The sequence below is a fragment of the Hemiscyllium ocellatum genome, chromosome 3 (assembly GCF_020745735.1).
Source record: "Hemiscyllium ocellatum isolate sHemOce1 chromosome 3, sHemOce1.pat.X.cur, whole genome shotgun sequence".
NCBI classification, from domain to species: Eukaryota; Metazoa; Chordata; class Chondrichthyes; order Orectolobiformes; family Hemiscylliidae; genus Hemiscyllium; species Hemiscyllium ocellatum.
In genome coordinates this window covers 1634113-1646783 of record NC_083403.1, presented here as the reverse complement: position 1 = coordinate 1646783, position 12671 = coordinate 1634113, and the positions used below count along the sequence as shown (strand labels likewise).

Genomic DNA, 12671 nt, shown 5'->3' with positions numbered 1-12671 from the left:
ATTTACCCCCATACCCCGGTGTATTTACCCCCATATCCCGGTGTATTTACCCCCTATCCCGGTGTATTTACCCCATCCTGGTGTATTTACTCCCTGTCCCGGTATATTTACCCCCTGTCCCGGTATATTTACCCCACTGTAGCCCGTGTATTTACCCCCTGTCCCGGTATATTTACCCCATATCCTGGTATATTTATCCCCATACCCTGGTGTAATTACCCCCTGTTCAGGTGTATTTACCCCTATCCCAGTGTAATTACCCCTATAGCACGGTGTATTTACCCCCTGTCTGGGTGTATTTACCCCCAATCCCGGTGTATTTACCCTGTCCCGGTGTATTTACCCCCTATCCTTGTGTATTTACCCCTCTCCCAGTGAAATTATCGACTATACCCGGGTGTAATTGCCCCCCCTGATGTCCAGTATATTTACCCCCTGTCCTGGTGTATTTATCCCCGTTCCGGTGTATTTACCCCCATCCCGGTGTATTTACCCCCGTCCCAGTGTATTTACCCCCTGTAGCCCGGTGTAATTACCTCCATACCCCAGTGTTTTTACCCCCATACCCTGGTGTATTTACTCCCTATCCTGGTGTATTTACCCCCTGTAGCCTGGTGTATTTACCACCATCCCGGTGTATTTACCCCCTGTATCCCGGTATATTTACTCCCTGTATCCCGGTGTATTTACCCCACGTCCCGGTGTATTTAACACCATCCCTGTGTATTTACCCCCTGTATCCCGGTGTATTTACCCGCTGTCCCGGTGTATTTACCCCACTGTAGCCTGTGTATTTTCCCCTGTATCCCGGTATATTTACCCCCTTTCCCGGTGTATTTACCCCCGCCCCGGTGTATTTACCAGCTGTCCCGGTATATTTAACCCCTGTCCCAGTGTATTTACCCCCTGTCCTGGTATATTTACCCCCTGTCCTGGTATATTTACCCCCTGTCCCAGTGTAATTACCCCCTGTCCTGGTATATTTACCCCCTGTCCCAGTGTAATTACCCCCTGTCCTGGTGCACTTACCCCCTATCCTGGTGTATTTACCCCCTCCCAATGTAATTATCCCCTATACTCCGGTGTAATTGCCCCCTGACGCCCAGTATATTTACCCCCTATCCGGGTGTATTTACATCCTGTCCTGGTGTAATTACACCCATACCCCTGTGTATTTACCCCCTGTCCCAGTGTAATTACCCCTGTAGCTCGGTGTATTTACCCCCCTGTCTGGGTGTATTTACCCCTCTCCCATTGTAATTATCCCCTATACCCCGGAGTAATCACCCCCTGACGCCCAGTATATTTACCCCCTGTCCTGGTGTATTTACCCCCTGTCCCGGTGTTTTTACCCATGTCCCGGTGTATTTACCCCATGTCCCGGTGTATTTATCCCCTATCCTGGTGTATTTACCCCCTGTATCCCGGTGTATTTACCCCCTACCCCAGTGTTTTTACCCCTGTAGCCCAGTGTATTTACCCCCATACCCCGGTGTATATACCTCCCATCCCGGTGTATTTACCCCCTGTCCCAGTGTATTTACCCCCGTATCCCGGTATATTTACCCCATGTCCCGGTGTATTTACCCCCTATCCCGGTGTATTTACCCCTGTTTCGGTGTATTTACCCCTATGCCCTGGTGTATTTACCCCCTGTCCCGGTGTATTTACCCCCTGTAGCCCGGTGAAATTACCCCCATACCCCGGTAAATTTACCCCCATACCCCGGTGTATTTACCCCCTGTAGCCCAGTGAAATTACCCCCATACCCCGGTGAAATTACCCCCATACCCCGGTAAATTTACCCCCATACCCCGGTGTATTTACCCCCTGTAGCCTGGTGTATTTACCCCCTGTCCCGGTGTATTTACCCCCTGTAGCCCGGTGAAATTACCCCCATACCCCGGTGAAATTACCCCCATACCCCGGTTAATTTACCCCCATAGCCCGGTGTATTTACCCCCTATAGCCTGGTGTATTTACCCCCGTCCCGGTGTATTTACCCCTGTCCCAGTGTAATTACCCATGTAGCTCGGTGTATTTACCCCCGTCTGGATGTATTTACCCCCTGTCCCGATGTATTTAACCCCTCTCCCAGTGTAATTATTCACTATACCCCGGTGTAATCACCCCCCTGACACCCAGTATATTTACCCCCTATCCTGGTGCATTTACCCCCTGTCCTGGTGTAATTGCCCCCTGTCCTGATGTAATTACACCCTTATCCCTGTGTATTTACCCCCTACCCCTGTGTATTTACGCCCTGTCCCAGTGTATTTACCCCCTGTCCAAGTGTAATTACCCCTGTAGCTCGGTGTATTTACCCCTCTGTCCAGGTGTATTTACACCCTCTCCCATTGTAATTATCCACTATACCCCGGTGTAATCGCGCCCCCCCTGACGCCCAGTATATTTACCCCATATCCCGATGTATTTACCCCCTATCCCAGTGTATTTACCCCCATAGCCCAGTGTATTTATCCCCTATACCCCGGTGTATTTACCCTATACCCCGGTGTATTTACCCTATACCCCGGTGTATTTACCCTATACCCTGGTGTATTTACCCCCGTATCCCGGTATATTTACCCCCATCCTGGTGTATTTACCCCCTGTCCCGGTGTATATACCCCACTGTAGCCCGTGTATTTACCCCCGTATCCCAGTATATTTACCCCTGTCCCAGTATGTTTACCCCCTGTCCCAGTATGTTTACCCCCTGTCCTGGTTTATTTACCCCCTGTCCCAGTGTAATTACACCCATATCCCTGTGTATTTACCCCCTGTCCCAGTCTATTTATCCCCTGTTCCGGAGTATTTACCCCCTATACCCCGGTGTATTTACCCCTTATCCCGGTGTATTTACCCCCTGTTCTGGTGTATTTACCCCCATCCCGGTGTATTTACCCCCTGTTCTGGTGTATTTACCCCCATCCCGGTGTATTTACCCCCTGTAGCCAAGTGTAATTACCCCTGATAACTCAGTGTTTTTACCCTCTGTAGCCCGGCATATTTACCCCCATACCCCGGTGTATTTACCCCCATATCCCGGTGTATTTACCCCCTGTCCCGGTGTATTTACCCCATCCCAGTGTAATTACCCCTGTAGCTCGGTGTATTTACCCCCTGTCCGGGTGTATTTACCCCCCTCCCATTGTAATTATCCCCTATACCCCGGTGTAATCGCCCCCCTGACACCCAGTGTATTTACCCCCTATCCTGGTGTATTTACCCCCTGTGGCCCGGTGTATTTACCCCCTGTCCCAGTGTAATTACCCCTGTAGCTCGGTGTATTTACCCCCTGTCCCGGTGTATCTACCCCCTGTCCCGGTGTATTTACCCCCCCCCCCAGTGTAATTATCCCCTATACCCCGGTGTAATCGCCCCCCTGACGCCCAGTATATTTACCCCTTATCCTGGTGCATTTACCCCCTGTCCTGGTGTAATTACCCCCGTCCCAGTGTAATTACCCCTGTAGCTCAGTGTATTTACCCCCGTCCCAGTGTATTTACCCCCAGTCCTGGTGTATTTACCCCCTCTCCCATTGAAATTATCCACTATACCCCGGTGTAATTGCCCCCCTGACGCCCAGTATATTTACCCCCTACCCTGGTGTATTTACCCCCTGTCCTGGTGTAATTACACCCATATCCCTGTGTATTTACCCCTGTCCCGGGATATTTACCCCCATACCCCGGTGTATTTACCTCCTACCCCGGTGTATTTACCCCCTGTTGCCTGGTGCATTTACCCCCATACCCTGGTGTATTACCCCCGTAGGCCGGTGTATTTACCACCTGTCCCAGTGCATTTACCCCCATACCCCGGTGCATTTACCCCCTGTAGGCCAGTGTATTTACCCACATACCCCGGTGTATTTACCCCCATCCCGGTATATTTACCCCCTATGCCCCGGTGTATTTACCCCCGTCCCGGTGTATTTAACCCCGTATCCCGGTGTATTTACCCCTGTCCCAGTGTTATTACCCCCTAGACAGGTGTATTTACCCCCATGTCCCGGTGTATTTACCCCATACCCCGGTGTATTTACCCCCTCTCCCGGTGTATTTACTCCCCCATACCCCGGTGTATTTACCCCCGTCCCGGTGTATTTACCCCCATACCCCGGTGTATTTACCCGCATGTCCCGGTGTATTTACCCCCTGTCCCGGTGTATTTACCCCCTCTCCCGGTGTATTTACTCCCCCATACCCTGGTGTATTTACTCCTGTCCCGGTGTATTTAGCCCCTGTAGCCCCGTGTATTTACCCCCCAACCCGGTGTATTTACCCATATCCCGGTATAATTACCCCCATACCCCGGTGTATTTACCCCCTCTCCCGGTGTATTTAACCCCTGTCCTGGTGTATTTACCCCCATACCCCGGTGTATTTACCCCCTGTCCTGGTGTATTTACCTCCATACCCTGGTGTATTTACCCCCCATCCCAGTGTATTTACCCCTATACCCCCGTGTATTTACCACCCCAACCCGGTGTATTTACCCCTGTCCCGGTGTATTTACCCCTGTCCCGGTGTATTTACCCCTGTCCCGGTGTATTTACCCCTGTCCCGGTGTATTTACCCCTGTCCCGGTGTATTTACCCCTGTCCCGGTGTGTTTACCCCCATTCCCCGGTGTATTTACCCCCGTCCCGGTGTATTTACCCCCATCCTGGTGTATTCACCCCCATACCCCATGTATTTACCCCCACATCCCAGAGTATTTACCCCCAACCCGGTGTATTTAACCCCTACCCCGGTGTATTTACCCCCTGTAGCCCGGTGTATTTACCCCCTGTAGCCCGGTGTATTTACCCCCGTCCCGGTTTATTTACCCCATACCCCGGTGTATTTACCCCCTAACCTGGTGTATTTACCCCCGTCCCGGTGTATTCACCCTTTGTAGCCCGGTGTATTTACCCCCTATCCCGATGTATTTACCCCCTATCCCGATGTATTTACCTCCCCCATACCCCTGTGTATTTACCCCACACCCCGGAGTATTTACCCCCAACCCAGTGTATTTAACCCCTACCCCAGTGTATTTACCCCCTGTAGCCCGGTGTATTTACCCCCGTCCCTGTGTATTTACCCCATACCCTGGTGTATTTACCCCATACCCTGGTGTATTTACCCCCTCCCAGTGTATTTACCCCCTGTAGCCCGGTGTATTTACCCCCGTCCCTGTGTATTTACCCCATACCCTGGTGTATTTACCCCATACCCTGGTGTATTTACCCCCTCCCAGTGTATTTACCCCCTGTAGCCCGGTGTATTTACCCCCTATCCTGGAGTAATTACCCTCATATCCCGGTGTTTTTACCCCGTACACCCTGGTGTATTTACCCATTACCCCGGAGAATTTACCCCCATACCCCGGTGTATTTACCCCCATATCCTGGTGTATTTACCCCCATAGCCCGGTATATTTACCCCCGTCCCGGTGTATTTACCCCCTGTAGCCCAGTGTATTTACCCCCATAGCCTGGTATATTTACCCCTGTCCCGGTGTATTTACCCCCTGTAGCCCAGTGTATTTACCCTATTGTCCCGGTGTATTTACCCCCGGCCCGGCGTATTTACCCCCTGTCCCAGTGTATTTACCCCCTGGCCCAGTGTATTTACCCCCGTCCCGGTGTATTTACCCCTATCGCGGTGTATTTACATCATACCCCGGTGTATTTACCCACCTGTCCCAGAGTATTTACCCCCGTCCCGGTGTATTTACCCCCTATCCCAGTGTATTTGCCCCCATCCTGGTGTATTTACCCCCTATACCTCGGTGTATTTAACCCCTATCCCAGTATACTTGCCCCCAATTCAGTGTATTTGCCCCCTATCCCTGTATACTTGCCCCCTGTCCCGGTGTATTTACCACCTATCCCGGTATATTTACCCTCTATCCTGGTGTATTTGCCCCCTGTCTCGGTGTATGTTCCCCCTGTCCCGGTGTATTTACCCTCTATCCTGGTGTATTTACCCCCTATCCCGGTGTATTTGCCCCTATCCCGGTGTATTTACCCCCTATCCCGGTGTATTTGCCCCCTATCCCGGTGTATTACCCATTATCCCGGTGTATTACCCACTATCCCGGTATATTTGCCCCCTATCCCGGTGTATTACCCCCATCCCGGTGTATTTACCCCCTATCCCGGTGTATTTACCCCCTATCCCGGTATATTTGCCCCCTATCCCGGTGTATTACCCCCATCCCGGTATATTTGCCCCATATCCCGGTGTATTTACCCCCTGTCCCGGTGTATTTACCCCCTGTCCCGGTGTATTACCCCCATCCCAGTATATTTGCCCCCATCCCGGTGTATTACCCCCTATCCTGGTATATTTGCCCCCTGTCCCGGTGTATTACCCCCATCCCGGTATATTTGCCCCCTATCCCGGTGTATTTACCCCCTATCCCGGTATATTTGCCCCCTATCCCAGTACATTTACCCCTATCCCGGTATATTTGCCCCATATCCCAGTGTATTACCCCCATCCCGGTGTTTTTGCCCCCTATTCCAGTATATTTACCCCTTATCCCGGTATACTTGCCCCCCATCCCGGTATATTACCCCCTATCCTGGTGTATTACCCCCTATCCCGGTGTATTTGCCCCCTATCCCGGTGTATTACCCCCTATCCCGGTGTATTTGCCCCTATCCCGGTGTATTACCCCCTATCCCGGTGTATTTGCCCCCTGTCCCGGTGTATTTGTCCCTATCCCGGTGTATTTGTCCCTATCCCGGTGTATTACCCACTATCCCGGTGTATTTGCCCCCTATCCCGGTGTATTTGCCCCCATCCCGGTGTATTTACCCCCATCCCGGTGTATTTACCCCCTATCCCGGTGTATTTACCCCCTATCCCGGTATATTTGCCCCCTATCCCGGTGTATTACCCCCTATCCCGGTATATTTGCCCCGTATCTTGGTGTATTTACCCCCTATCCCGGTGTATTTACCCCCTGTCCCGGTGTATTACCCCATCCCAGTATATTTGCCCCCTATCCCGGTGTATTACCCCCTATCCCGGTATATTTGCCCCCTGTCCCGGTGTATTACCCCCATCCCGGTATATTTGCCCCCATCCCGGTGTATTTACCCCCATCCCGGTGTATTTGCCCCCTATCCCGGTATATTTACCCCTTATCCCGTTATACTTGCCCCCCATCCCGGTATATTACCCCCTATCCTGGTGTATTACCCCCTATCCCGGTGTATTTGCCCCTATCCCGGTGTATTTACACCCTATCCCGGTGTATTTGCCCCTGTCCCGGTGTATTTGGCCCTGTCCCGGTGTATTTACACCCTATCCCGGTGTATTACCCCCTATCCCGGTGTATTTGCCCCTGTCCCAGTGTATTTGCCCCCTGTCCCGGTGTATTTGGCCCTGTCCCAGTGTATTTGCCCCCTATCCCGGTGTATTTGTCCCTAATCCCGGTGTATTACCCCCTATCCCGGTGTATTACCCCCATCCCGGTGTATTTGCCCCCTATCCCGGTGTATTTGCCCCCTATCCCGGTGTATTTGCCCCCTGTCCCGGTGTATTTACCCCCTGTCCCGGTGTATTTACCCACATCCCAGTATATTTGCCCCCTATCCCGGAGTATTACCCCTATCCCGGTATATTTGCCCCCTGTCCCGGTATATTTGCCCCCTGTCCCGGTGTATTACCCCCATCCCGGTATATTTGCCCCCTATCCCGGTGTATTTACCCCCTATCCGGGTATATTTGCCCCCTATCCCAGTACATTTACCCCTATCCCGGTATATTTGCCCCATATCCCAGTGTACTACCCCCATCCCGGTGTATTTGCCCCTCTCCCGGTGTATTTACACCCTATCCCGGTGTATTACCCCCTATCCCGGTGTATTTCCCCCGTCCCGGTGTATTTGCCCCCTGTCCCGGTGTATTTGGCCCCTGTCCCGGTGTATTTGGCCCTGTCCCGGTGTATTTGCCCCCTATCCCGGTGTATTTGCCCCCTATCCCGGTGTATTTGCCCCCTATCCCGGTGTATTTGCCCCATCCCGGTGTATTACCCCCTATCCCGGTGTATTTGCCCCCTATCCCGGTGTATTTGCCCCATCCCGGTGTATTACCCCCTATCCCGGTGTATTACCCCCTGTCCCGGTGTATTTGCCCCTATCACGGTGTATTTGCCCCCTGTCCCGGTGAATTTGCCCCTGTCCCGGTGTATTTGCCCCCTGTCCCGGTGTATTTGCCCCTGTCACGGTGTATTTGCCCCCTGTCCCGGTGTATTTGCCCCTATCCCGGTGTATTACCCCCTGTCCCGGTGTATTTGCCCCCTGTCCCGGTGTATTTGCCCCTATCCCGGTGTATTACCCCCTGTCCCGGTGTATTTGCCCCTGTCCCGGTGTATTTGCCCCTGTCCCGGTGTATTTGACCCCTGTCCCGGTGTATTACCCCCTGTTCCGGTGTATTACCCACTGTCCCGGTGTATTACCCCCTGTCCCGGTGTATTACCCACTGTCCCGGTGTATTACCCCCTGTCCCGGTGTATTACCCCCTGTCCCGGTGTATTTGCCCCTATCCCGGTGTATTTGCCCCTATCCCGGTGTATTTGCCCCCTGTCCCGGTGTATTACCCCCTGTCCTGGTGTATTTGCCCCCTGTCCCGGTGTATTTGCCCCATCCCGGAGTATTACCCCCTGTCCCGGTGTATTTGCCCCCTATCCCGGTGTATTACCCCCTGTCCCGGTGTATTTGCCCCCTGTCCCGGTGTATTTGCCCCTGTCCCGGTGTATTTGCCCCTGTCCCGGTGTATTACCCCCTGTCCCGGTGTATTTGCCCCTATCCCGGTGTATTTGCCCCCTGTCCCGGTGTATTACCCCCTGTCCCGGTGTATTTGCCCCTGTCCCGGTGTATTACCCCCTGTCCTGGTGTATTTGCCCCTATCCCGGTGTATTTGCCCCCTGTCCCGGTGTATTTGCCCCCTGTCCCGTTGTATTACCCCCTGTCCCGTTGTATTACCCCCTGTCCCGGTGTATTTGCCCCCTGTCCCGGTGTATTACCCCCTATCCCGGTGTATTTGCCCCCTATCCCGGTGTATTACCCCCTGTCCCGGTGTATTTGCCCCTGTCCCGGTGTATTACCCCCTATCCCGGTGTATTTGCCCCCTGTCCCGGTGTATTTGCCCCCTGTCCCGGTGTATTACCCCCTGTCCCGGTGTATTTGCCCCTGTCCCGGTGTATTTGCCCCCTGTCCCGGTGTATTACCCCCTGTCCCGGTGTATTTGCCCCTGTCCCGGTGTATTTGCCCCTGTCCCGGTGTATTTGCCCCCTGTCCCGGTGTATTTGCCTCTGTCCCGGTGTATTTGCCCCTGTCCCGGTGTATTTGCCCCTGTCCCGGTGTATTTGCCCCCTGTCCCGGTGTATTATCCCCTATTCCGGTGTATTTGCCCCTGTCCCGCTGTATTACCCCCTGTCCCGGTGTATTTGCCCCTGTCCCGGTGTATTTGCCCCCTGTCCCGGTGTATTATCCCCTATTCCGGTGTATTTGCCCCCTGTCCCGGTGTATTTGCCCCCTGTCCCGGTGTATTTGCCCCTGTCCCGGTGTATTTGCCCCTGTCCCGGTGTATTTGCCCCCTGTCCCGGTGTATTACCCCCTGTCCCGGTGTATTACCCCCTGTCCCGGTGTATTACCCCCTGTCCCGGTGTATTTGCCCCTATCCCGGTGTATTTGCCCCCTGTCCCGGTGTATTACCCCCTGTCCCGGTGTATTTGCCCCTGTCCCGGTGTATTACCCCCTGTCCCGGTGTATTTGCCCCTATCCCGGTGTATTTGCCCCTATCCCGGTGTATTTGCCCCCTGTCCCGGTGTATTTGCCCCCTGTCCCGTTGTATTACCCCCTGTCCCGTTGTATTACCCCCTGTCCCGGTGTATTTGCCCCCTGTCCCGGTGTATTACCCCCTATCCCGGTGTATTTGCCCCCTGTCCCGGTGTATTACCCCCTGTCCCGGTGTATTTGCCCCTGTCCCGGTGTATTTGCCCCTGTCCCGGTGTATTTGCCCCTGTCCCGGTGTATTTGCCCCTGTCCCGCTGTATTACCCCCTGTCCCGGTGTATTTGCCCCTGTCCCGGTGTATTTGCCCCCTGTCCCGGTGTATTATCCCCTATTCCGGTGTATTTGCCCCTGTCCCGCTGTATTACCCCCTGTCCCGGTGTATTTGCCCCCTGTCCCGGTGTATTACCCCCTGTCCCGGTGTATTTGCCCCCTGTCCCGGTGTATTTGCCCCTGTCCCGGTGTATTTGCCCCCTGTCCCGGTGTATTTGCCCCTGTCCCGGTGTATTTGCCCCTGTCCCGGTGTATTTGCCCCTGTCCCGCTGTATTACCCCCTGTCCCGGTGTATTTGCCCCTGTCCCGGTGTATTTGCCCCCTGTCCCGGTGTATTATCCCCTATTCCGGTGTATTTGCCCCTGTCCCGCTGTATTACCCCCTGTCCCGGTGTATTTGCCCCTGTCCCGGTGTATTTGCCCCCTGTCCCGGTGTATTATCCCCTATTCCGGTGTATTTGCCCCTGTCCCGGTGTATTTGCCCCCTGTCCCGGTGTATTATCCCCTATTCCGGTGTATTTGCCCCTGTCCCGCTGTATTACCCCCTGTCCCGGTGTATTTGCCCCTGTCCCGGTGTATTTGCCCCCTGTCCCGGTGTATTATCCCCTATTCCGGTGTATTTGCCCCCTGTCCCGGTGTATTTGCCCCCTGTCCCGGTGCATTTGCCCCCTGTCCCGGTGCATTTGCCCCTGTCCCGCTGTATTTGCCCCTGTCCCGCTGTATTTGCCCCTGTCCCGCTGTATTTGCCCCTGTCCCGCTGTATTACCCCCTGTCCCGGTGTATTTGCCCCCTGTCCCGGTGTATTATCCCCTATTCCGGTGTATTTGCCCCCTGTCCCGGTGTATTTGCCCCCTGTCCCGGTGTATTTGCCCCCTGTCCCGGTGTATTACCCCCTGTCCCGGTGTATTTGCCCCCTGTCCCGGTGTATTACCCCCTGTCCCGGTGTATTACCCCCTGTCCCGGTGTATTTGCCCCCTATCCCGGTGTATTACCCCCTGTCCCGGTGTATTTGCCCCCTGTCCCGGTGTATTACCCCCTATCCCGGTGTATTTGCCCCCTGTCCCGGTGTATTACCCCCTGTCCCGGTGTATTACCCCCTGTCCCGGTGTATTTGCCCCCTGTCCCGGTGTATTACCCCCGTCCCGGTGTATTACCCCCTGTCCCGGTGTATTACCCCCTATCCCGGTGTATTACCCCCTGTCCCGGTGTATTTGCCCCCTGTCCCGGTGTATTACCCCCTGTCCCGGTGTATTACCCCCTGTCCCGGTGTATTTGCCCCCTGTCCCGGTGTATTACCCCCTGTCCCGGTGTATTTGCCCCCTGTCCCGGTGTATTACCCCCTGTCCCGGTGTATTACCCCCTGTCCCGGTGTATTTGCCCCCTGTCCCGGTGTATTACCCCCTGTCCCGGTGTATTACCCCCTGTCCCGGTGTATTTGCCCCTGTCCCGGTGTATTTGCCCCCTGTCCCGGTGTATTACCCCCTGTCCCGGTGTATTTGCCCCCTGTCCCGGTGTATTTGCCCCTGTCCCGGTGTATTGCCCCCTGTCCCGGTGTATTGCCCCCTGTCCCGGTGTATTACCCCCTGTCCCGGTGTATTACCCCCTGTCCCGGTGTATTGCCCCCTGTCCCGGTGTATTGCCCCCTGTCCCGGTGTATTACCCCCTGTCCCGGTGTATTACCCCCTGTCCCGGTGTATTACCCCCTGTCCCGGTGTATTTGCCCCCTGTCCCGGTGTATTTGCCCCCTGTCCCGGTGTATTACCCCCTGTCCCGGTGTATTTGCCCCCTGTCCCGGTGTATTTGCCCCTATCCCGGTGTATTACCCCCTGTCCCGGTGTATTTGCCCCCTGTCCCGGTGTATTTGCCCCTATCCCGGTGTATTACCCCCTGTCCCGGTGTATTTGCCCCCTGTCCCGGTGTATTTGCCCCCTGTCCCGGTGTATTTGCCCCCTGTCCCGGTGTATTTGCCCCCTGTCCCGGTGTATTACCCCCTATCCCGGTGTATTACCCCCTGTCCCGGTGTATTTGCCCCCTGTCCCGGTGTATTTGCCCCCTGTCCCGGTGTATTACCCCCTATCCCGGTGTATTACCCCCTGTCCCGGTGTATTTGCCCCCTGTCCCGGTGTATTTGCCCCCTGTCCCGGTGTATTACCCCCTGTCCCGGTGTATTACCCCCTGTCCCGGTGTATTTGCCCCCTGTCCCGGTGTATTACCCCCTGTCCCGGTGTATTACCCCCTATCCCGGTGTATTACCCCCTGTCCCGGTGTATTTGCCCCCTGTCCCGGTGTATTTGCCCCCTGTCCCGGTGTATTTGCCCCCTGTCCCGGTGTATTTGCCCCCTATCCCGGTGTATTTGCCCCCTGTAGCCCTTACCGTAGACGCCTTGGCCCCGGACTGTGGTGAGCAGCATCAGGAGCGGCACCGGGAGCAGCTCCATCCTCGGCCGGTCCCCGGTCCCCGGCTCCGCCGCCCGCTCCCTCCCTCCCTCCCTCTGTCCCTCTCCCTCCTCCTCTCCTCCTCTCCTTCCCCCTCTCTCTCTCTCTCTCCTACAGCCGCTGTCCCTCTCTGTCTCTCCTCCTTTCCCGTTCCTTCTCTCTC

The 12671-nt window shown here is 54.9% G+C and overlaps 1 protein-coding gene across 1 annotated transcript in view; it reads right to left on the bottom strand.

Annotated features, from left to right (window-relative positions):
• The window catches only part of LOC132830400 (MAM domain-containing glycosylphosphatidylinositol anchor protein 1-like), a 243115-nt gene extending 230589 nt beyond the window's left edge, over positions 1–12526 (bottom strand). Inside the window, exon 1 of the mRNA XM_060848071.1 lies at positions 12447–12526. Within this exon, the coding sequence (XP_060704054.1) occupies positions 12447–12510 (64 nt within the window). The 5' untranslated portion in view covers positions 12511–12526. The remainder of the gene's footprint in view (positions 1–12446) is intronic.
• Positions 12527–12671: the final 145 nt, after the last annotated feature.